The 23,187-nt window shown below is 50.0% G+C and overlaps 1 protein-coding gene across 1 annotated transcript in view; it reads right to left on the reverse strand.

The window, feature by feature from the left end:
• Positions 1–23,187, reverse strand: part of INPP5D (inositol polyphosphate-5-phosphatase D) — a 118,589-nt gene that overhangs the window by 56,077 nt on the left and 39,325 nt on the right. The window contains exons 3-5 of the mRNA XM_026006231.2: positions 12,786–12,936; positions 9,941–10,112; positions 6,556–6,696 (exon numbers count right to left, since the gene is read on the reverse strand). Of these exons, the coding sequence (XP_025862016.2) occupies positions 6,556–6,696; positions 9,941–10,112; positions 12,786–12,936 (464 nt within the window). The remainder of the gene's footprint in view (positions 1–6,555; positions 6,697–9,940; positions 10,113–12,785; positions 12,937–23,187) is intronic.

The raw sequence follows: 23,187 nt of genomic DNA on the forward strand, positions 1-23,187 counted from the left end.
AGTGTTGGTTAGGGTCCGAATGACAAATGACACATTGAGACTTCAGCTGGAAGCCTTAAAAACTGACATCATCGGGGACCCTTGGGTGGCTCAGGGGATCCCTGGGTGGCTCAGCGGTTTAGCGCCTGCCTTCGGGGCAGGGCGTGATCCTGGAGTCCCCGGATCGGGATCGAGTCCCACATCAGGCTCCCTGCACAGAGCCTGCTTCTCCCTCTGCCTGTGTCTCTGCCTCTCTCTCTCTCATGAATAAATAAATAAAATCTTTAAAAAAAAAAGACAAAAAAAAAAAAAAAACTGGCATCATCATACAGAAGGGATTTGTCTGGGGAACATCATAACCACTGGCAGGGTCTCTGGAAAGCTTGTCCAGCGTCAGGTCACCAGCTCAAGGGAAGCCAGGGGACAAAGCCAGAGTGGGCTGCAGTCCTGGGGTAGGTTAGACCCTTAGAGACAGCTCATTAGGGGCTCAGACCCCCTGCCCAAGCCCTCCCAGAGGGAGCACGACCTCTGCCTTGTTCTCAGCAAGCTGGTTCATTGCCCCAAGGTTCCCATCAGGTATCCAGCCAGCACATCCAGTGTGGCCCAACCCAGAACTCCAGGCTCAGAAGGGACGCTCTGATGCCTTGCTGTTTTCTTAACTTTTGCTCTCTCTATTCTTGGCTTCCTTTTCTCATCTTCCTTGGGCAAAAAAAAATTCCTATACAGTGAGAAAGCAGGTGATAAAGGGCATCTCTTTTTCTTTTGTTAAAATGTTTAATGGAATAATTGTATTGTTTCTCTGTCAGGTGGAACTGGTTTTACACTGACACTGACTGCATTAGTAACAATCTATCCTTTTTTTAAAAAAACGCTTTTTTAAAAATTAGAAATGACTCTTTTGGGGGGGGCCTCTGGGTGGCTCAGTCAGTTAAGCATCCGATTCTTGATTTCAGCTCCTGTCATGATCTCAGGATTGTAAGACAGAGCCCCGCATTGGCCTTCAGATTGTCTCTCCCCCACTAAAAAAATGAAATGACTTTCCTTTTTAATTCACAGGTCTGTTAGGACACCTATGCAAATGACTCTTTCATGTTGTAATCGTGTTTTCTTTACATTGACTCTTCTTTGAAGTGGGTTCTTAAAGCCTCCATTTTTCTTTTCTTTCTTTCTTTTTCTTCTTTCTTTCTTTCTTTCTTTCTTTCTTTCTTTCTTTCTTTCTTTCTTTCTTTCTTTCTTGTAGGTTTCACACCCAGGATGGAGCCCAATGTGGAACTTGAACTCAGGACCCTGTGATCAAGACCTGCCCTGAGATCAAAAAGTCAGACGCTTAATCAAGCTACCCAGGTGCCCTAAGCCTCCATTTTTCATATTACTAAATTATATTTATTAAAACATTATTAAAATATTAAACATTGGTATTAACAAATGAAAGTGGATACAGTTTTATTTCAGGCTATTATCTTGATTAGGCTTTTGGATTTGAACTGTATTTTTCTTGAAGATTGAATTAGGTGATTTTTGTCATTCAGGAATAATTTACAGATTATGGTCATTATTTGTTTCTTGAAACTTCAAAGGAGGGCACTCATGGTAATTTTTATGTTGTATGTAAAATATCTGTTCAACTATAATTTGAAGATTTGTAGCCCTGTGCACTTTGTTTTGCAAATCTTTAATGCAGACTATTAAATCTCTTATGTTCTAATATTTAAAATTGTATGGGTGCTTGGGTGGCTCAGTTAGTTAAGCGTCTGATTCTCGGTTTTGAATCAGCTTGTGATCTAAGGTTGTGAGATTGAGCCCCTCCTCAGGCTCCCTGCACAGAGTGGAGTTTGCTTCCCGCTCTCCCTCTGCCCCTCCTCCTGCTTGCACACACTCTTCCTCTTTCTAAAATAAATCAATAAATCTTTAAAATAAAATAAAATATAATTGTAATTGCCTTTTTTGCTAATTTATTTCTGGTTTTATTTTTACCATTCTCCCTACCTTCCCACCCCTACCCTGCTCTCTTCCTTGCCAGTTCTTGTGATTGTTTATTTACTCAACAGAGATTTCTTAAAGACTCCGTTTTGTTCACTGCAGTTATCTCCGGCCCCTAAAATAGTGCGGGCAGGAATCCTGCACACATTCAATCTCTGTGCATGGATACTGAGTAAGCAAATGTTTCAGATACTTTGCTGGAAGTGGGAAATATCAAGGCGATTAGGACTTGACCTATGATGCCTTCAAGAGCCTCATGGTCTGGATTCAGTTTGTCTGTTTGACTCATTCTCGTACTCCCTTTTCCATAACAGAGCATTTAAGGCTACGGCTTTTCCTCCAACTAGTGCTTTGGCTGCGTCACACTGAGTTCTTACTGACAGCAGTTTGATTTTTCCGTGGCGCCCACACCTACCCCATGTAGGTTTTCCTTGTGTCAGTTTCTTCTTTAATTCAGCTGTGATTTAGGAGGCGGTCTAAAAGTGTCCAGGTGGTTGCGTGGTTGTGGCGAGTTGTCTCATTTATTTCTATTTTCATCACATTGTGTTCTGGGAGCATAGAATGAACACTTTCGCTTTGGGTGTATTCATATCCAGCTGCTCAGTAAGCTGCTGGGTTCTTATTTTTAAGATCACCAGTGCTCTAAGATTTCAGGCAAAAAAATTCTTGGATCCTTATTCAAGCAAACCCACACAATTAGGACATTTTCACAATTGTTTAAAAATCTGCAAAGACTCCCTGCGCTCTTGAGTGACGTCTAGGGTCAGTTAATCCTAGATCAGTAGTCTTCTCCTTGGAGATTCCTGCTTCAGAATTTATATCAGGCAATGTGAATAATATTAAATATCGCAATTTTTCAGAGAAGTGGTGCTGTTCATAATTATTCACTTTCTGAATTCACCTTCCCTTGTGATTTAAGAACTTTGTAAGAAGAGATTTAGATGGTGCTATTTGGTTATTCTGCTAATTGGATCCTTCTGAGGCTTCTCAATACCTGGATTTAGGTCCTTTATAAGTGTGGGAAAAATATTTTCTTTTATATATATTTACCATTAATTATGTCATTTTTTCCCTGCTTCTTCAAGAGCCCACACTATCAGATCTTGGTTGAATCTCTATGCCCTCTTGCCAAAAAATATAAATTTTTTTAAACACACGCTCTTCACCTATCCTTAGTTAGGTTTCCTGTGTTTTCTATATGTACATCCCTGACATTCTGCTCTGTTTTGTGATTTAATTTTCAGATTTGATTTGAAAGCTATGGCCTCATGAAGCAGTTATAATGCTGGTGAAGTGTTTTTGTTTTGGGTTTGTCGATTAAAATTTTAAGCAGGCACCTGGGTGACTAAGTTGGTTAGGTGTCCAACTCTTAGTTTTAGCTCAGGTTCTGATCTCAGGGTCATGAGATCAAGCCCTGCATTGGCCCCGTGCTGGGTGGGGAACCTGCTTGGGATTCTCTCTCTAGCATAATGTCATGATTCAGCTGGTGGGCTGCCTAAGAGCTCAGAGAAAGATCTCCTCACAGTTCCACACCCTCTTCCTGGCTTCTACTTTTGCAGTAACTGGCATCGCCATCCACTCAGCTGCTCACACCAAATGGACCTAAGGGTCACCATCCATTCCTCTTTCCCTGATCCTGCATCCAAACAGGCAGCAAAGTGTGTGAGCTCTTCCATCCACACTTGTCCTAGGTCACACCACTCTCATGCCTCCATGCCCTTGGGTCATCATCTTTAACTAATACCTACAGAGCCATTCCCCTGCACCAGGCATTGTCCCCAAACCTGGGACTCAGCAGGGAGCAGAACACACACAGATCCCTGCCTTCCCTTCTCGAGAGCCGCCCACACATCACAAACCCTGAGCTCTGAACTCCTCTTCTGCTTTGGGTCAGTCTCCTGAGATCCATTCTCCACAGAAGTTGGATCATGGCACGATCCTCTAAAATCTCTACAGAGTCTTGGGATGTATACATGCCATGGCTCCTGCCTAACATTGCCAGATAAAATACAGGACAGTCAGTTGAATTTGAATTTCAGATAAATGATGGGTAATCTACTAGTATAAGTATATTCCACCATTGCATGGTATATACTTATACTAAAAAAGTATTTGTGATTTGTCTAAAATTCAGATTGAACTAAAATTCATCCTGTGACTGGTCCACCCTATATTCCTGCCTCTCCCTGACCTCTGCTCCTGACATTTTCCTTCCCTCATTACACTCCAGCTACACAGACTTTCTTTTTTTCTTTTTTTTTTAAAATATTTTATTTATTATTTATTCATGATAGGCAGAGAGAGAGAGAGAGAGAGAGAGAGAGACAGGCAGAGGGAGAAGCAGGCTCCTTGCCGGGAGCCCGACGTGGGATTCGATCCCAGGTCTCCAGGATTGTGCCCTGGGCCAAAGGCAGGCGCCAAACCACTGAGCCACCCAGGGATCCCCTACACAGACTTTCTATTCCTTGTAGGCTGGCCTCATTCCTGCTTCAGGACCTTTCTTCTTGACATCTGTCTGCTAAATTGCTGGATGGCTAGCTCCCCCTTACCACCACCGTCCTAGCTCCATCACCATCTCAGAGAGGCCTTCTTAACCCACAAGGGACGCTAGTATCCTCCCACCCAATGTCTCTGTCATTTTTGCCTGTTTTATTTTGTCATAATGCTTATTAAAATTATCTTTATTTACAGACAATCTATTATTGTGCTCTTCACTAAGACATCAGCTCCAACAAGGTCTAAAAGAGCAGAAATCTTATGCATTCTGTATCCTATACCCCGCCTATACCCAGAACAGAGTACAGAGGAGGCCCTCCATACATATTTGTCAAGGAAATGAATGGCACACCGAACAAATGAATGAACTGAACACCTGTTCCAAACAGAACGGTTTGAAAACTGCAAGTTCATAGTTAAGGATTGGGAAACATAACTGCACTATGTAAGATCTTCTAAAATTCCAGCCTCCAATTAACCAAGTCTCCAAGCCCGGCTATGCTTTTGCCTATGAGGGTGAAGACAGGTGTGTAGGGGACATTACAGTGTCCCTAATTCTACTAGCAGTTCAGTTATAAATAAAGATGCAGAAGAGCTGCAAGCCAAAGGAAGCTTTGGAGCACAGAGAAGTAGGCATGCTAGGGAAGCAGATGTGTCCATAAAATGAGGTGACCCAGATCTAGGAAAGTGCAGGCAGGGCCAGAGCTGAAAAAGTACCCAGTGCCTGGGGGAGGCCAGGGGAGAAACTGAGAGGGGTGTTTCCTCCTGGACAAGGAAGCGGCAAACAACAGGACCTCCACTGGAACAGAAATAGCTTATTACCAGTCATCATGCAACTGTGTCTCTTAAAAAGAAAGTGCCGCGCGTGTGTGTGTGTGTGTGTGTGTGTGTGTGTGTTTTCCCTAGTGATGAATGATTTATAACAACAGCATCAAATGGAAAAATAGCTCTCCAAGGAAATGTATAAAAATGATGGCTCTAGGTCCAATTGGCTGAAACTACATTAGTTGAAAGCCAATTCACTGAAATGAGACCTGACTGGCCAATTTGATGCGTGCTCCATTTGTCAAGGAAAGTACTTGTTAAATTTACCAAATGTACTGATTGTGCTCTTAAGAGCCTTTAAGAGGAAAGTTCAATTTTATTACTGATGAGGAAAGATTCTTTTTTGCATATTAACTAAGCCAAGATGGATACGGCACCAGGAAAACAGACAAGAGAGCTCTGAAGCTGCTGTATGTTTATAATAAAATACGACACGGTATAGTCCAAGAAAGCCTCACCCGCATAAAATGCTGTTTTTCCAACCAAAATGTTGACCCTTCATCTCTGATGGGATTGTTTTGGCTCCTTATGATTTCTCTCAGACGCTTCTGAATGGTGCTTTCTATTTTTTCAAGCATTTTAAAGAAGTCATTTGTTCAGATCACACTGCAGCCTTAAGTTTGCACTTCTATCAATTAAAATGTAATTAAACTTGAAATTCATTTTAGCACTAATTAAGTTAAAAACGCAAAATTCCAAAAATCTAAAAGAAATAGGAATTTTTACCAATTGGTCATTCAATGAATTCAGTATCGGAAAAATATCGGAAAACGAAAGTTTTGGTGAACTGGCCCGCTTTTAACAAACTGCCATCACTGGCCCACCCTCGGCCATCAGCCCCCATGCAGAAAACAGGCTGACTTTAATTTATTTCCCCTTGGAGCCCTTCTGTGCCTGTGCATTGTGCCGGCTGCAGCAAGAAGGAAGATTAACAGCAAAAGTCTTACTGCTGGATCCTGAGCAAGTGTGAAAGGGCCAGCAGTGTCCCTCCCACTCACCCCTTCCCACAGCAACTGGCCTCAAATTAACTTTAGTTTTTTTTTTTTTAAAAAAGCCACATTTCAAATACCATGAAAACAAAACCTTGAAACAACCACAAGGATTTCTAAACCCTGCCAACTGCCCAATTATTCTGAGTACAGCAGAGGTATCTGGACAGCCAGACGGAGGGCAGGGGTCACTCTAATGAGCTGATTCTCTCAGAGGACTGTCCCCTGCCCCCGCCTTGGCCCCTGGTTGGGGGGGGGGGGTGTGCCTTCCCCACACAGCCATTACCCATAGAGATCCTTGCAGAGGACCATAGTCAGTTTCTTCAGATGAGGGAGGCTGCAGGAGCCCGTCTTCACAAAGTCAGAATCCAGGGCGAGCTGAGTGCTTAAATAATCTTGGATGGCTTTAAGATGCTCTTCTGGAAGCCTGAAAATAATAGAAAGAGAAACATGCTTCTTCTGTTCCTTTGGCCACAAACGCCAATGGTAAAAGAAGAAATCTTGATTCTTGGAGTGGCTGGACGCTGTCCTTCAGGAGAACATGTGCACGCTCCTGGATGGTTCCCTTGGTCTTACTGAAGAGGCAGAGAAATAGGTCTGAGCAAGACTGAAGGATCTGGGGAGCGGGGAATGCCTCTTAACCCACCCATAAAGGTATTTCCCAAGCCCATATTTGGAAGGGATACTGGCTGGAAATGCTTATCCTTTATAAAGAAGACAAAACAACTTGGAAAACGTACAGCAGATTTATTTCCTTATCTCATCTGCTTCTAAAGATGGCATTTGAGGGCCGAGGGATGCATAGGGGAGAGATGGCAAACGGCCCTAGCTCACATATCAACTCCAAGTTCACAGCCAAAGGCTACCTGGAGCTCTGTGCTGAGGACGTTCTGAGCTGTCCTGGGCTCCACGGGGAAGTCTGTGTGGTGAGTGATGGGCTGGGAATAAGGCAGTGGCCCAGGTGCCCTGCTCTCTCCCTCCCACCCTCCCGGGTCTGGCTCATTCCCTTCAGTAACCGGGTGGGTGAGGCACACACAGGCCCGGCAAGCGCACTGTGCCCAGTGGCCCTGCAGGGGCAGAGCCCAGGCTGCGTGGCACCAGAGCTGTCTTGGAGGTCTGAGAGTCCCTCTACATTCTCCCCAGCACCATTTTTGTTTCTGTTTTTGTTTTTTTTTCTGGGTAAGCTGTGAGTCTTTAGTTCCTATCACGATTAAAATCAGAATCACAGCCAATATTTCCTGGGCATAACACTGCACTCGCTGTGCCAAGCACTCAATACCCATTTCCCCTTTAGTCCTCTAATCAACGTGAGGAGGTACTTGTTACAATTATTCCTATTTTACAAAGGAGCAAACTGAGAGGAAAGGTTATTGGATTTACCTGGGTGAAAAAATTGTTACAAGCTTTAAAAAGCTTTGTTCCAACCTTGACATACGATCAAGTTGGCACGAGAGGGCACAGGTTTTTTTCCTGCAAGATCTTTGTTTTTGTTTTTGTTTTTTGTTTTTTTTTTAATCTTTTTTTTTTTTTAATTTTTATTTACTTATGATAGTCACAGAGAGAGAGAGAGAGGCAGAGACACAGGCAGAGGGAGAAGCAGGCTCCATGCACCGGGAGCCCGATGTGGGATTCGATCCCGGGTCTCCAGGATCGCGCCCTGGGCCAAAGGCAGGTGCCAAACCGCTGCGCCACCCAGGGATCCCCCTGCAAGATCTTTGAAAGAATGAAAAGCTCTTGCTCTTGAGGCTAGAAGGGCCATTGGCCATTTTGACTTACTGAGATTGAAAACTATTCACATGCCTGTCATCCTAACACTGAAGGTTAATCTACGCTCATTCTGGGTCTTGAGGTCATAAAAATCCAGTTTCTGCCCAAGTCTGTTTCTAAAAAAGATAAAACCATCCCATGGTATTAATATACATATTTTAACGGTTCTAATGACTATTGACTCATAACTCTGAGACCACGAGCGCTCGTCATAGGAAGTGGTCTTTGTTAAGATGGTCCTTGTAGGAGAGTGTGAACATAAAGATGTGAACACTCCTCATCAGAGAAGCCTGATTTCACTCCAGCGTCTCGTAGTAACTCCTAACGACAGCCTAACTGATTAGATCTAATCAACTTGCACAAAAGACTGTGCAGGTTGTCTTATAATTAAGAAAAATCTAAAGGCAGTCCTCCGTGGGAAAAGCTACGTTGTGCGCAAAATAGACTGACTTTCAAACACAAGGCCGAATCTTGGTTTGTCGTGACCCAGAAGAGCCCTGAGGACGAGCACTGTCCCGTCACCATGCTCTATTCACTCATCCCCAGCTCCAAGCAGAGGGTTTAGGAGGGCTCCACTGCCATGTGTTAGCTGAAAAGCAAAACCAGAGAGAGCCCACGAGCCCCCAGCCGCCCCCCGCCCTGCCCCTCTCAGGAGGCTGCACAGAGCCTTGGCTGCACGCCTCGTCCCTGCCCCACTGGGCCACTGGAGGCCCAAGAGAACACCTGTCCCTAGAGAGGAGGGGCTGACGAGGAGATGCCAGGGAGTTGGGGGCAGGGGGCAGATGGTGGCACCATTGGGCATCCTTACTTATTTCCCCTAAGGAGCTCTCTCCATCTAGCATCTAACCCTGGAGAGAGGTAGAAACTCAAGGAAACTGAACAACAAACTCTACGCAGAATAGCTGAGCAAGTATATTTGTTATTTACACATGTGTATGGGGTAATCCTGATAACATACCCTGTATTCAAAACACTGGATACTTAGCTATTTGATAAATAACTCAAGTAATGCAAGGAGTGTGCAGAGAATATAACCTGGTGGGCCTAGAGCAGAATCAAAGGAGATTCAAAGTGGAACTAAAAAAACACCAGGTATCTTAGCAACCAGGGGGCTTGTGTGCACCTTCAGGGATTTCCTTTGTATTTTGCCAAGTAGGATGGTAGGAAGGAAGCCCTCAAACTGATCCTTAAAGCTGGAGAGATGGCTTGAGCCCTGCCATTAGCATTTTCTTTGTCGGGGGCCCTTTTTCTCACAAAGAAACAAAAAATTCTTTTTACATGTTTAATGCATGGAATTCACTGTGTACTAACTTTACAATTCATTCAACACACATCTGGGGGTGCCTACTTAGGCCCGGCTGGGCACTGGGATGCAGTTCTCCTCACGGTGCTTCCTTCCGGTTGCGGCCACCCCCCTGGCCAGTCTCGCAGTCAGGGCCTGTGGTTTGGCAGGACAACTGACAGCCCTCCCGGGTGATCCTCCCACCTGCAGCATCCAGCCAGGGAGGGAAGTGTTGGGCCCTCGAAGAGAGAAACAGGAGTACGTGACAAGGAAGCTGCAGGACGCCATGGCCATGGAACAGCAAGAGCCAGGCAGCAGGGGTGCCTGGGCTCCCTCCCACCTGCTGCTGGGAGGTGGGGAGGGGGTGCCCAGGCAGCAGAGGGGTGACCTGGGCTCCCTCCCACCTGCTGCTGGGAGGTGGGGAGAGTGGGGTGCCCAGGCAGCAGAGGGGTGACCTGGGCTCCCTCACACCTGCCGCTGGGAGGTGGGGAGGGTGGGGTGCTCCACAGCAAGCTGTCCTAGAGTGGAAGTGGCACTCTCGGGAGTGAGCACAGGGTGAGCTGCCTGGGTGTAGTGGCACCTAAGCCTGGCCCTCTGAGAGGCCTGCCAGCCGGGAACTCACCCACTAGTGTCCATGCTCTGCAGTCGCTGAAACAATGTTTCGGAAAAGCTCGGCCTGCTGACCTCGGTGGCTCTCAGATTCTCGCTCAAAAGAGGGACCTCCTTGGCCTCGCACAGCCCGGCAGATAAAGGGATGTTTCTCGGTGGCAGCTCAGGGGGAGACAGGACACCTTCTACACAAGAGAAGAGCAGTAACACCATCTGGTCCGAGCACTAGCTTCTCCCAGTCACCCACCTACAGAGGGCTCTCTTGTGTAGTGGGCCCTCCCGACACGGACACGCGAGGCGCATCCCGCATCCCGGCCACTGTGCCCAGGTATAGACCCCATCTGTGCGTGCACTGTCCCTCCCGTCTTCGCTCCCTGACTAGATGGGGAGCCTGCCAATGGCAGGAATCTGGTCCTGTGGTCTCTGGTCCTGGGGTTTGGTTTGTCCCACGGAGGTGCTCAGCAAACACCTTCCAGCTGAGGTCAAATGGCCCGGCTGGGCAGGCTGTTGGCCTTGGACAGGTGGAGCCAGCAGCCCCAGAAGGATGGCCAACTTGCGGGGCTGAGGCAGGGGCCCTGGAGGGGGCAGAGGCCCAGTTCCCGGGGCAGGGGAGCCAGGGTGGGAGCAGGTGGGCCCAACCACACTCTTCCTCTGTCTCCCACCTCGGCCTGCCTTTCCTCTGCTTTCCCTCCAGCCTCTGCTCTTCTTCTCTTCCTGCCAGACCCTAGGAGGGATATAAGGAAGCAAAGGGCCCAATTCATGCAGGGAACTGAAAAGTAAAACAACTTGACTTCGGCCTGGGAGAAGGGGCTCCTGCCTATTGGCCTTCGGGGGAACTTCCATCCTGCGCACACCACCAATGGGCAAGGGGGCTGAGCCTCCTACCCGAGCCTCTTCCCGCACCAAATGGTTATGCCAGGGCCCCCGCCGAGGGCTGCCCGGGGATGCTTTCTTTAGAGGACAAGCTCTTCACATCCTCCCCTGGCCTGAGGTTCTTTCCATGGTACAAGTGTGTTTTGAGCCCTGTGGTGCCCGGCAGCACCTTGAGAAGACCTGAGCCAGATCGGGCCCCCTGGATCCAGGGGGCGTGGGGCGACTGTCACACTGCTCGGGTTCAAGCCAGCCACTGTGCCTCCTTTGGTTTTTTTTTTTTTTTTTTAATTATTTTTTTTTTATTTATGACAGTCACAGAGAGAGAGAGAGAGAGGCAGAGACACAGGCAGAGGGAGAAGCAGGCTCCATGCACCGGGAGCCCGATGTGGGATTCGATCCCGGGTCTCCAGGATCGCGCCCTGGGCCAAAGACAGGCGCCAAACCGCTGCGCCACCCAGGGATCCCTACTGTGCCTCCTTTGGGGAAGCGAAGCCAGCAGTCACAAGACTCGGTTTCTCTTCCCAGCCGTGACAGAAGGTGTCGGGGTCCTCCTCCAGATGGCCACCCAGAAAGGCAGTGGCCAGGCCCGTGGGCCTGATGGAGCTGAGGACCCCAGTGTGTGACGGGCATCTCTGCAGGACGGGTCCTTGGCATCGAGGCCGAGGCTTGGGCACCTGGGGGCAGCTGGGGACATGCGGCCATGGCGCAGAGCAGGGGAGTGACCCGGACTCACACGGGCATGCGGCAGCTCCGGCTATTTCTGATGCGGGCACCTTGTACTTAGTCGAGGGAGGTGAGAAGGGGATGCCTCGGTCCTCGGAGCTGCGGTCCTTTGGAAACCCTCTGCCTGGCCCCCACCTCCTCCACAGAGAACCCTGGCCTCGGAGTCCATCCTCTGCCCAGGCAGCCAATGAGCTGTGCAGCCACTCAGAGCCGGTCCCCAGGGAGGTGGGAGGAAGGTGGGCAAGGGGTCCCCAAGGCAGCCCGCGGGCGTGGGGTGAAGGGTGCCCAGCACCTGGCTGGCAGCAGCCTGCAGGGACCTTGGCGGCTCTGGGGGTGACCTGGGAGGGACCTGATTGTTTCCAGGCCTTGGGATTTAGGGGGAGCCTGGATCGGGTGATGGGCTCAATGACATATCTCATGTTTTCTGTTAGGAAGTGAACTTCTCAGGGGAAAAGAGTGAGTCATCCAGGTGTGCTTCCAAGCCGCGGTGTCCTCTCTGCGGGACTCCTGTTTGATTGCTCTGTGGCCCTCCGCTGTTTTAGGGGGAGGCCTGCCTCTCACATACTTCCCAGGGGCTATAACTTTCTTTGCCTTTTAAAGATGATATAAAGAAACACCTCTCTCTTTCCAGTTAGATTAGTATTTCCTCCTTCATTCTCTCTCTCTCTTTTTTTTTTTAAGATTTTATTTATTTATTCATGAGAGACACAGAGAGAGGCAGAGACACAGGCAGAGGGAGAAGCAGGCTCCATGCAGGGAACCCGACCCGACATGGGACTCGATCTTGGGTCTCCAGGATCACGCCCTGGGCCAAAGGTGGGGCTAAACCACTGAGCCACCCGGGCTGCCCCTCCTTCATTCTCTTTATAGCGAAATGCAGCTAATTGTTTTGATGAGGTCGGCAGCTCCGTTTATTGAGTGCTTATGGTGTGCTAGGCTCTAGGCCCCACATTCACTGATTCATGTGATGACACCCTGACAGGTAGATATTATTTTTACTGTTTAAGAGAAGTCTGTGATTCAGAGAGGGGAAGCAATTTACTCAAGGTCACACAGCTAAGAAGCTGGCAGGCAGGAAGTCTGACTTAGGTCTGTCTGACCCTGGAGCCTGCTTTCCTAACTCGTCCTTGGTTACCATGTCACCCTCTCTCCCTCTGATAATCAGACCCACCTAATCTACGAGCACTTGTGGTGAAAGAAATACCCCGGGACTTCCCCATTACACATCCCCCTCCCCCCCCTTCCCTTCCATCCCCTCCTACCTGTCTCCTCCTCTGGCTCATCACCTGCATCCTCCTCCTCCAGGGGCACTGGATATTGCAGGTGGGTCACCAGACCCATGTTTTCTTTCTTGTAAAACTCGATGAGCTGGTCCAGCTTGGTGAAGAACCTCATGGGGACACCTTCGGATGCCTGAGGACAAAATCCCAAACAGAAGTGCATTTGAACTGGCTAGGACACCACCTAACTACAAGGGCCATCTGCAGTGGAGACCAACAAGGCTGAGGGAGCGACCTTGATCCAGAAAGCCCTGGGCTCCTACGCAGTGTCTGTCCACCACACCCACACCCTCACATTCTGTAGCCAGCAGCCCCCAAGGGCCAGTCTGCAAAATATACAAATAGGACAGTTTCAACAATTCTTTTTCTTTGTTTTTTTTTTTACTTTTATTTTTATTTATTTTTTAAAGATTTATTTATTTTAGAGAGAAAGAGTATGGGAGTGGGTGGAGGGGCAGAGGGAGAGAGAGAAAGCATGCATAAAAAAGGTGGGGGGTGGCACAGAGGGAGAGAGAATCTCAAGCAAACTCCTTGAGGAGTGTGGAGCCCAACCTGGGGCTTACTCCCAAGACCCTGAGATCAAGACCCGAGCTGAAACCAAGAGTCAGATGCTTAACCAAATGAGCACCCAGGTGCCCCATTTTAACTTTTATTTTATTTTATTTATTTATTTGCTTACTTATTTATTTTTTAAAGATTTTATTTATTTGAGAGAGAGAGAGAGAGAGCGTGAACGTGAGCACACAAGCAAGGGGAGGGGCAGGAAGAGAGGGTGAGGGAGACTCCCTGCTGAGCACAGAGCCAGACTCAGGGCTTGATTATGACCTAAGCTGAAACCAAGAATCAGATGCTAAACCAACCGAACCACCCATGCGACCCATTTTTAATTTTAATTTAATTTAATTTGTTTATTTGCTTATTTTTTTAAAGATTTTATTTATTTATTTGACACAGAGACAGAGTGCGAGCACACAAGCAAGGGGAGGGGCAGGGAGAGAGGGAGAAGCAGACTCCCCAATGAGCAGAGAGGTTGATGTGGGGCTCCATCCCAGAACCCTGAGATCATGACCTGAGCCAAAGTCTTAAGATGCTTAATTGACAGAGCCACCCAGGTGCCCCTAAACTTTTATTTTAAAAAGCATTTTGTTTTACAAGTTACACGTTTTCATCATGGCAAAATTTAAAAATAAAGAATTTTTAAAAATGTACCTGTAGTCCCAAACCCCAAAAACCTTTTTTAATATAAAAGAATCAGTTTTTCTAAAATCTCTGTGTGTTTATTTCTCCTCACTCCCCAAGATAATTTATTTTTAAACACAAGGAAATCTATTCCAGCAATTGTTTTGCTTTTTTTTTTTTTTTTTTCCATTTCTTAAACTTCTGTTTCATCAAAACTCAGAAAATGGCGAGGCAGCACAATATTTTTCCCTGATATGTATCTCTGTTGCTGATGACAGAGGAGCCTGCAGGTAATCGTGCAGGGCTGTTCAACTGCCCTGGGACCAGGTCTCCTTTACCCTGTGCATTGGCTCCAGCAAGAAATTCAAGGTGGGCCCTGGCAGTCAGGCCTGCCCATGGAGGCCCCGCCCACGCAGGCCTGCCCACACCTAGGAGGTACCAAGCCCTAGGGCTGGATGGGAGAACTGCAAGGAGACTGACCTCATTAATTCTGTACCCTACAGCTTCGAACCCAACATGCCTCAAAGTCCTGTCCATCCTCCCTGTCTAGTTCCTTGCCTGCGTCTCCTCATGTTCCCTGTCTCAAGGAATGGCACCATCATATCCTCACTGGCCTAGGCAGAAACCCAGAGGCATCTTGGACTCCTCCCTCCCTCTGGCACAGAAGGCAAAGATGGACAGTGGGAGGCAGGGTGCTCTGGATCCAGCCAAGAAGAGGCTGAGTGGGGGTGCAGCCCTGGGTGGAGGAGGAAGATGTAGCTGGGCTCCGGCGAGGAGCAGCTAGACAGGAGAAAGGGACCAGGCTGTTGGTGGGTACAGGGATGATACAAAACGACTCCCCCCTTTTGGAGGGGGCTTCCCTGGCCTCAGAGTGCAGCAATCCTGGTCCTCACACTGAGTGCCTGTGATTCACCTGCATTATCATAACAACCATCTCGTCAATGGCGGTCTTGTAATTTTATTTATTTATTCATTTTTAAAGATTTTATTTATTCATGAGAGACACACAGAGAGAGGCAGAGATATAGACAGAGGGAGAAGCAGGCTCCATGCAGGGAGCCCTATGCGAGACTCGATCCCCGGACCCCGTGATCAGGGCCTGAGCCAAAGGCAGATGCTCAACCACTGAACCACCCAGGCGTCCCTGTAATTTTATTTTTTATTTTCTTCGTTTTTAAAAGTGATCTCTACCTCCATCACGGGGCTGGAACTCACAACCTCAAGATCAAGAGCCGCATGCTCCACCAACTGAGCCAGCTGGGCACCCTGGGAGTCATGTAATTTTACAATGAGTTGAGAAGGTGCCATCGTCGGAGCTGGAAATCAGAGGTCCAACTGCTCCCCTGGGGGCTGCCAGCTGCCTTCTTGCTGAAGGCACTGGAACTGATCATTTGTGGGAGAGAAGCCCAACAGGCAAGGAGTATGGGGTTTGGAAAGTCTACCAGGTTGGTGAATTCATTGGGTCCAGCTTAGGGTGGCTGGACCATCCTGACTTGCCCACCTTCAAGTCAGGCACCTATTGCTCCAGCATGGTTAGGACCAATGGAGGAGGCTGGGGTGGTGCCTTGGTCCAGGGGTCTTCAGGGCTACGGGTAAGTGAGATTGGGACAGCAAATGAGGCAGGAGGACCCAGACTGGGACAGACCTGGACAACTGGGAGCAGACCAGGACTCAGACCTGCCCCTGAGCCCCTGTTCCTGGAGGTTAGCCCCCAGCTGTTTAGTGAGGATGCATTTGCCCTCAACAAGAATCCACCTGACTTTTACCTTGACTCCGGGCTCTCCACTGGGCCTCTCATCTCTCCCAGCATGTCTGCGTACACCTGTGCACTGCACACTTATAAATCTGTACATGAGGCTATGTATTTGTGTTTGTGTGGTTTAAGCTATTTAATAAATGTACAGGTTTTTTTTTTTAATTCTTTCCAATACATTCCCTGTTGTCACAAAGCCCCAGGTTAAGCAATCCCTTCCAAGCATTATTGAACCAGAAATATCTGAGCAACAGCAGCTAGGCCTTCTAAAAAGTAACCAGAATAGGTTCAAAACCAAAAGTGAGCAGAACAACAAAAATAATTTGATGTGACGCAAGATCGATGAACTCAACTCTGTTAAAGCAGCCGTGATAGAAGTGTCAGCTTGTCAAAGAATTTACGCCTAAGGATGACAAGCCATTAGGCATATGGGAAAAGGATATGAAACCATCAAAGAAAGTCAAAGTGAACCAGCTCATGTGTGAATCTGGAAGGGGGTTGTCAGCCGGGAATGTGTGTTGGAGAGGGCTTACTGGATGTGGGGATTTAAGATGCTAAGACACATGTTACCAATATGCAGTCCTGAAAAGTTAAAGCATAAACTGTGATATGCCATTAGGTGTAGACACATTTTATTTCAGAGATATTAAGTGTGAAAAAATAAGCATCTTCGGACTGATGAAATATGCAGTGTCTTAAGCATGCAGAGGAACGGGACACTTGAATATTAATCTAATCCCTACAGATTCATTGAGGTAGGAGGTGGGAGGGAGGGCCTGTAAGCCAGCAGCAGGTGCTGGGTGCTATTGGCAAGGCAAACCTGCTGGACTCGGCTTGTGCTTGGACTGTTCATGGAGGCCAGGGAGTGAGGGCCTGGCAAACCAAGGCTGCTGGCGGCCCAAACCTTCCTGGACCTTCCTGTGTCCAAACCTCAAGGATGGTGGTGTAGCCTGTCTTGGGGGACAGGCGGGCAAGCCAATGAATGGCTAGCTACTGAAAGGCACTGTTTGGGGGGGATGCCTGCCTGCACCTCCCCAATAGCTCAGGAGAGGGAAGGACCGTGGAAAAGCATGGGGTGCTCTCCAGAAGGCAGGTCTACATTGGCAGATCCCACTCGGAGCAAAGACTCACTGTACATACGTGGGTCAACAGGGAACAGCCTGTCTCAATAGGCAGCACAGACATACAGACACAGAGGAAATGGGAGAGGCAGGGTGCCAATTAGAGACCCAAACTTAGCGTCTCTTTGGAGGAGCTGTTCTCATAAGCATTTGCTGCTCTTGGCACTGAGATTTGAAGGGGTTCACAGAGATTCCTTTAAAAAATGTTTAAAAAAATAAAAAAAATAAAAAATTATGTTTAAAGTACATTCTAGAACAGAAACAGGAAGAGAAAAAGGTTGGAGTGCCCAGGATTATATAAGCTCTTGAGCTGGCCCAGGTTTGGGGTCAGAGGAGGGGGCGAGGGATGTTCAGACAGGTGGCAGGAGGTCCCACCTGGCCAGCACAGAAAGGAATAGCCCAGTTGTGGTGTTCTCATTCCTAAGCTGGACCTAGAGAGTCTCTCGGTTAAGGTAGGGTGGTCAAGAAGGCAAGGTGGGGCGGCCAACAAGGGGGTAAGGCTGCTCAAAGGGCAGTCAGACTTGGCGGTGACCCAACAAACTGGGCCAAGTCAATGCCAGGAGTAGGGAGTCAAGTGAACAGGGCATTGACCATGGGCCAGCAGGAACACTGAGGTCCCTTGGGGGTAGGGGCCTGGTCAAGTCCACATCCACATTACTACGGACCCTATGGTCAGGGGCCAGCTCTGCTTTGCTATATCCCCAAATGGGGCTGCTGCAGGGCCTGACAACTGGAGGTGCTCAGCAATTAATGGCTGGATGGACTCACTGTTGTGGGGTCAGGATGTGAGTCACATATTTGGAGCCAGGAGAGATGGTCAGAGAGGACCCTATGTAGGTCTGGGAGGGAAGACGCAAAGAAACGGTGTGGCGGGACATTGGCAGTAGGGGGACCCCTCCTACCACCCCGGACCCACAGCCCTCAAAAGTGGTGCCTTTTCAACAACGTTCAAATGCAAAATGTTGACGAGAAGATTGTACAGCCAGGTCCTGGCAGGAACCAGATATCACATTCAACCAGGGGATTTGGGGAGAATTGAGTGGACAGGGTGAAGGGACACCGGCAACGGGAGACCAGTCACCACCCTGGGAGCACCCATGGGGGAGGAGCAGGCACAAGAACCCAGGAGCACTGTCTGGCAGGAGCTGTGACCTCCTGTGGCCAGGGCGGGAGGTCCCGCACCCTCACCTCCTCCCCACTCTCATCCCCGCTGTGCCTCGCATCTGCCAATCCCGGCTGGAGACGAGGGCAGGGGGTGAGGGAAGGTGGACCCTAACGGGAGACCCTCAGGGCATCGGGGCGGTGGCAACGAGGGACCCACAGGAGCAGAGGGAGCAGGCCTGTGTGCTCTGCGCCCTGAGGCCGCGCTTCCGGGGAAGGGGGGGCTGCCCTCTATCCTTGACGGTTGGGGCCTCCAGACTTTGTTCCTCATTCCTCAGCCACTGCCTTCCTGAAGAGATTTATCAAGTCATTTTGAAACAGAGAAACCCTGCAGCCCCACATTAGGCTGGCGCCGCGAACGTGAGCCCCCCGCGATCAGAGACCCCCCCCAGGGCAGGGCCTGCGGAAGGCGGCATTTCTGCTCTGCGGCCCCTCGCCTACCCTGACGGAGGGGGTCCTTCTCCTTAGCAGACACCCGGAGCACCCCACAGACAGCGTGATTTTGGAAAAGAGCAGCGTCCCCTCTGTGCAGTCAGCCTGTCACTCACGGGTGGGCACAGAGCACACGCCTTTTGGGGTTTGTGCCATCCAAAAGTCGTGCAGAAGAAAAAAAATACATGATAGGGGTAGGTCAGGTGGTGAAGCAAAAAACCGCTCTCTTCCAAGGTCTCCATTAAAATCTCCAGGTCTATGGAAAGTTCCAGGCGCTTTCCAGCCCTACCATTTCCACAAAGCCCTGCCCGCCTCTCCCAGCAGTGCCGGCCTCGCGCAGGTTTCTAAGTCCCAGAAGGAAAGGGACGCTGCGTGGCTCAGCCTCCACCATCCCTGGGGCCCCTTCAAGGGTCGTGACCGGCCCCGCCACCGCTCCCGGAGACGTGCACAGTGCACACGACAGGCCTCACGTTAGAAGGGTTGGGGGAACGGAATTATAGATTATGCAGCCGGGCCCTGCAGGGAAGGCCCCTTCTCCGGATGGCTGGCCCCCGAGCTTACCCAGGCACAGGACTCCTGGGGGGGGGGGTCAGGGCAAGGGGGGAGGGCCAGCCCCAGCCCCAGGGTTCAGGAAGGTACCACCACCACAGTCTTTACGACAAAGGGGCCGCTGGATGTCCAGTGTATTGGGGGCTCAGGGTGATGCACGTTGAGAAACGCGGTGTTTCCAGAAATAGCTGTGACTCTCAGACACCGTCCAGAGGAAGGGCGAGCAGGCCAGGGAGGCCAGAGCGCTGGACAGGCTCAACTTTCCCAGGGGGTAACTCTAACGTCGGCCCCGTCTGGGATCTCTAAATGGGGAACTGAAAGAGGTCTAGCACCCAGGAGGAAGCCGACCCGGGGAGCAGAGGGGGAGCCTGAGTGGGAGCTGGGGGCGGGGTGCCAGGAAGCCCTGCTGCAAGGCACACCCCCCTGTCTCCCCCAAGCTTCTGCCCACCCTTGTTTTATTTATTTTTTATTATTTTTTAAAGATTTATTTATTCATGAGAGACAATGAGAGAGAGACACAGGCAGAGGGAGAAGCAGGCTCCATGCAGGGAGCCCGATGTGGGACTCGATCCCGGATCCCGGAATCACTCTCTGAGCCGAAGGCAGACGCTCAACCGCTGAGCCACCCAGGTGTCCCCCACCCTTGTTTTAAATGAACAAGCGGATACAATAATTGTGGAAATTTTAGGAATGGTGAAAAAGTATTAAGAAGTGGAAACAAAACAAACGCAAATGGTGCTCCTAACCCACCAGGGCAAAGCATTTCGTGTAAGTTCAATGAGAAAATCACCCGAAGGTCTTCAGCGGGGTGAGCGGGTGACGATAGCATTTGGCTGCTGTGAAGAAATGGCCGGGAGGGCCGCGGGGTGGCTGCTGTCACTTTTTCCATCTTCCCGTGGAGGGCGGAGAGGCGTCCGAGGCCTCAGAGGTGGTGGTGGGGGCAGAGCTGGATTCAGCTCAGGCCTCGGAGCCCCCAGGCCTGGGGCTCCCACACAGGCACCGAGGCATGGTGTTGATGGAGCAGCGTGAGGGGAGATGTCCAGGCCCAGGCTCTGTGTTCTGGAACCTCCCCTCCTGCCCCCAGAGGCTCTGAAGCTCCTGAGGTCCAGCACTGCTCCCTCCACTCAGACACCAGCTCAGCAGGGGCTGGATGCCCCCCCCACCCCTCCTGTCTGCTGGGACCCACTTCCTTCCCTCCCTGCATCAGCCCTCCCCTCTCCCTGCCAGCCCCTGACAGCTTTTCTTGGCTTCCCTTCTGCCCTCGGCGTTGTTGTTCGCAATCCTTTACCACCTCCTCCCTCCAAAACCTCTTCCTAAGAATTGCAGACTCCAACTTGGGTGAAGAAAGGACAAGAGGAGAGGCCAGATCATGGGTCTCTTGGGCCTTTGAGGGCTTGTAGAGTTTGGATTTTGTTCTAAGAGTGACTTGGAGCCACTAAAGGCATTTAAAAGCGTGTGTGTGTGTGTGTGTGTGTGTGTGTGTGTGTGTGTGACAGTGGGGGGGGGAGACTTGATCAGATTTACATTTTTTGCAATTATCACTTTGGCTCTTCTGCAGGGCAGGATAGAAGTTGGGGGCAGGGTGCTGGCACCCTCACCCTGGTGCTCCTGGTGCTTGAGCTGGGGAGGTGCAGTGGAGGGAGAGGGGCCAGGATGGGGCCAGAGCCACAACTGGAACAGTATGGGGGTGGCGGGGGCAAGGACAAAAGGCCAGGAAGGACACTCCAAATCTCTGGGTTTAGTAACTCAGTTAATGAAGGGAACAGCAGGGGACAGGCAGGTTTGGGAAGAGTTTTGGAGACCCGCTTGAGATCTAGAAGTCCCTCTTCAGCTATATATATATATGGCCTTGGAGGGACCCCAGGATGTGTCTCCTCAAAACCAATCAGTCCTTCCTTCCCCTTCTCCTCTTCTCTTTAAAACATATTTACCGGTTCGCTTCCTTTCCCTGCTCTTCCTCTGAAGGGGCCAGGGCTTTGGGGGCTGGGGCCAAGGAGGTGATCAGCAGGCAGGGGACGCAGGTGGGGCAAGGAAGTGGCCAGGACCTTTGGAGGAGGCCTGGGTGGGGCTGAGGGGCAGCAGAGGGGGAGACTTGGCTACATACAGGGAAACATGCAAATGCTGAGAAATTAGGAAAAACGGGAGCCGGGCTTCTCACGGTGAGAGCAGTCAGGCTACAGTGAACATTCTGTAGTGTCATATTGGAGGGGGATATTAGGGTGAACTCAAGGTACATTCACCTGTATACAGGTGAATCCTGATGCACGTGTGCGTGTGCATGCATGTGCCCACGGTGTCCTAGCTGTCTGCAGGCACGGCCTGGGAGCAGCCACAGATGCCCCGGTTGCCAAAGCACAGGTAGAGCTCAGGTCTCAGTTGCTTAATACCACTGAGCGCTGAAAAATCCAGGTTTCTGGGAGAGGAGGCTGGTTCTAGGGCCCGTTGGGAAAGGCAGCCGGTAGGCCTGGATCATCCGTTGCCCCAGAAAGTAAGGAAATGTCCAGAAGATGATGCGCTTTATGTGAGCACCATTTGAACATCAAAGGGAATGACAACAATAATTATAATTCACGGAATAAACGAGCAACTGATGAGTCTACTCTGATGAAAACAAATGAGAAGAGAATGCTCTTCCTCACGGGAGAACGCCAAAGAAAACCCGTCCAAGGAATGACAGCAGTTGTCACTGCCAACCGCCAGGGCGATGACGGATCCAGGTGAGCACGGACAGAGGCTTCAGGTGTGGACACCAGCTGGGTGGAGGAGGAGGGGGAGGAGGAGGCGGGAGGACGGGGAGGAGGGGGGTGTCCACGTGTCTCAAAATGTCTCCCCACAAAATAGTAATTTTAAAGGGCAAGATGGTAACTTTACAGTTTAAGATTAATTTACCTTAATCTGCATGGTGGCTACATGTAAACACTTTTTTGAGCTCTACACAGCAATGAAAAAGTTTTAATTTTTTTTTATTTATTTATTTATGATAGTCACAGAGAGAGAGAGAGAGAGGCAGAGACACAGGCAGAGGGAGAAGCAGGCTCCATGCACTGGGAGCCCGACGTGGGATTCGATCCCGGGTCTCCAGGATCGCGCCCTGGGCCAAAGGCAGGCGCCAAACCGCTGTGCCACCCAGGGATCCTGAAAAAGTTTTAAAAATGAGTTTATGCGGGCGTCTGGGTGGCTTAGTGCTTGAGCACCTGCCTTCAGCCCAGGGAGTGATCCTGGAGTCCTGGGATCGAGTCCTGCATCGGCCTCCCCACAGGGAGCCTGCTTCTCCCTCTGCCTGTGTCGCTGCCTCTCTCTCGTCTCTCATGAATAAATAAATAAAATCCTTTTAAAAAAATGAGTTTATGCAGCCTAACCCATCTACTTAACATGCACACGTACACACCAGCACACACACACACACACACACAAACACAGAGGAGATGGGCTTACGAGGCAACTTGTCTGAGCGAGCCAGATATTTAAAAAATGGGTATAAAAACATTCCTGGTCTCTAGGCTTCTGTCGGTTTCTGCACAAAAACTACATCTTGGAAACATCTTTGATGCTCAGATGACTGTGATGATCCTGACGTACCGAGAATAGCAAGACAACCAGAGGGTGACATGGCACAAGTGGACGGAGGCAGGGGCAGGGACCCTGGTGACCTCGGGGTGCTCAGAGGGCAGCACAAAGCTTCTTCAAGGGTCTCCCCTGACACAGCCCCTCACAGGTGGGAGGTGACAAAGGAGAAAGGGACAAGGCTCAGTGCTGGCGGAGGCACACTGAGGGGTCTTCCAAGATGTCCCAGACTATTTGTGGGAGCTTTTGGAGGGGCCGCTTTCTGGCAATCAGGCTGCAGGAAGCTGGAGCTGCCATGTGCTGTAAACAGCCTGGTGTTGCGGGTTCTAGGGGCTCGAGAGCCATGAGCTGTGAATGGAGCTGGGAGGGTGGGGAGGGAGCAGACGGGGACCATGGGCTCTCCAGGTCCTGGGAGAGCCGGTCTGCTCCACCTTTCCTTGTTTTCCAACAGTGAACAGTCCCCCCAGAACTTCCAGGGACAGAAGATAGGTTTGAGGTGGAAAGAACACAGCTCCCCGCTGTGCGTCCTGAGCCAGGACAGGGGCAGGGTCCCTCTGAGGAGGGGTCGCCCGGAACCTCTCTGGCTCCACTCCCCAAATGGAAGAAATTGAGCTGGGCCAGGTAT

The sequence above is a fragment of the Vulpes vulpes genome, chromosome 9, assembly GCF_048418805.1.
Source record: "Vulpes vulpes isolate BD-2025 chromosome 9, VulVul3, whole genome shotgun sequence".
Lineage (NCBI taxonomy): Eukaryota > Metazoa > Chordata > Mammalia > Carnivora > Canidae > Vulpes > Vulpes vulpes.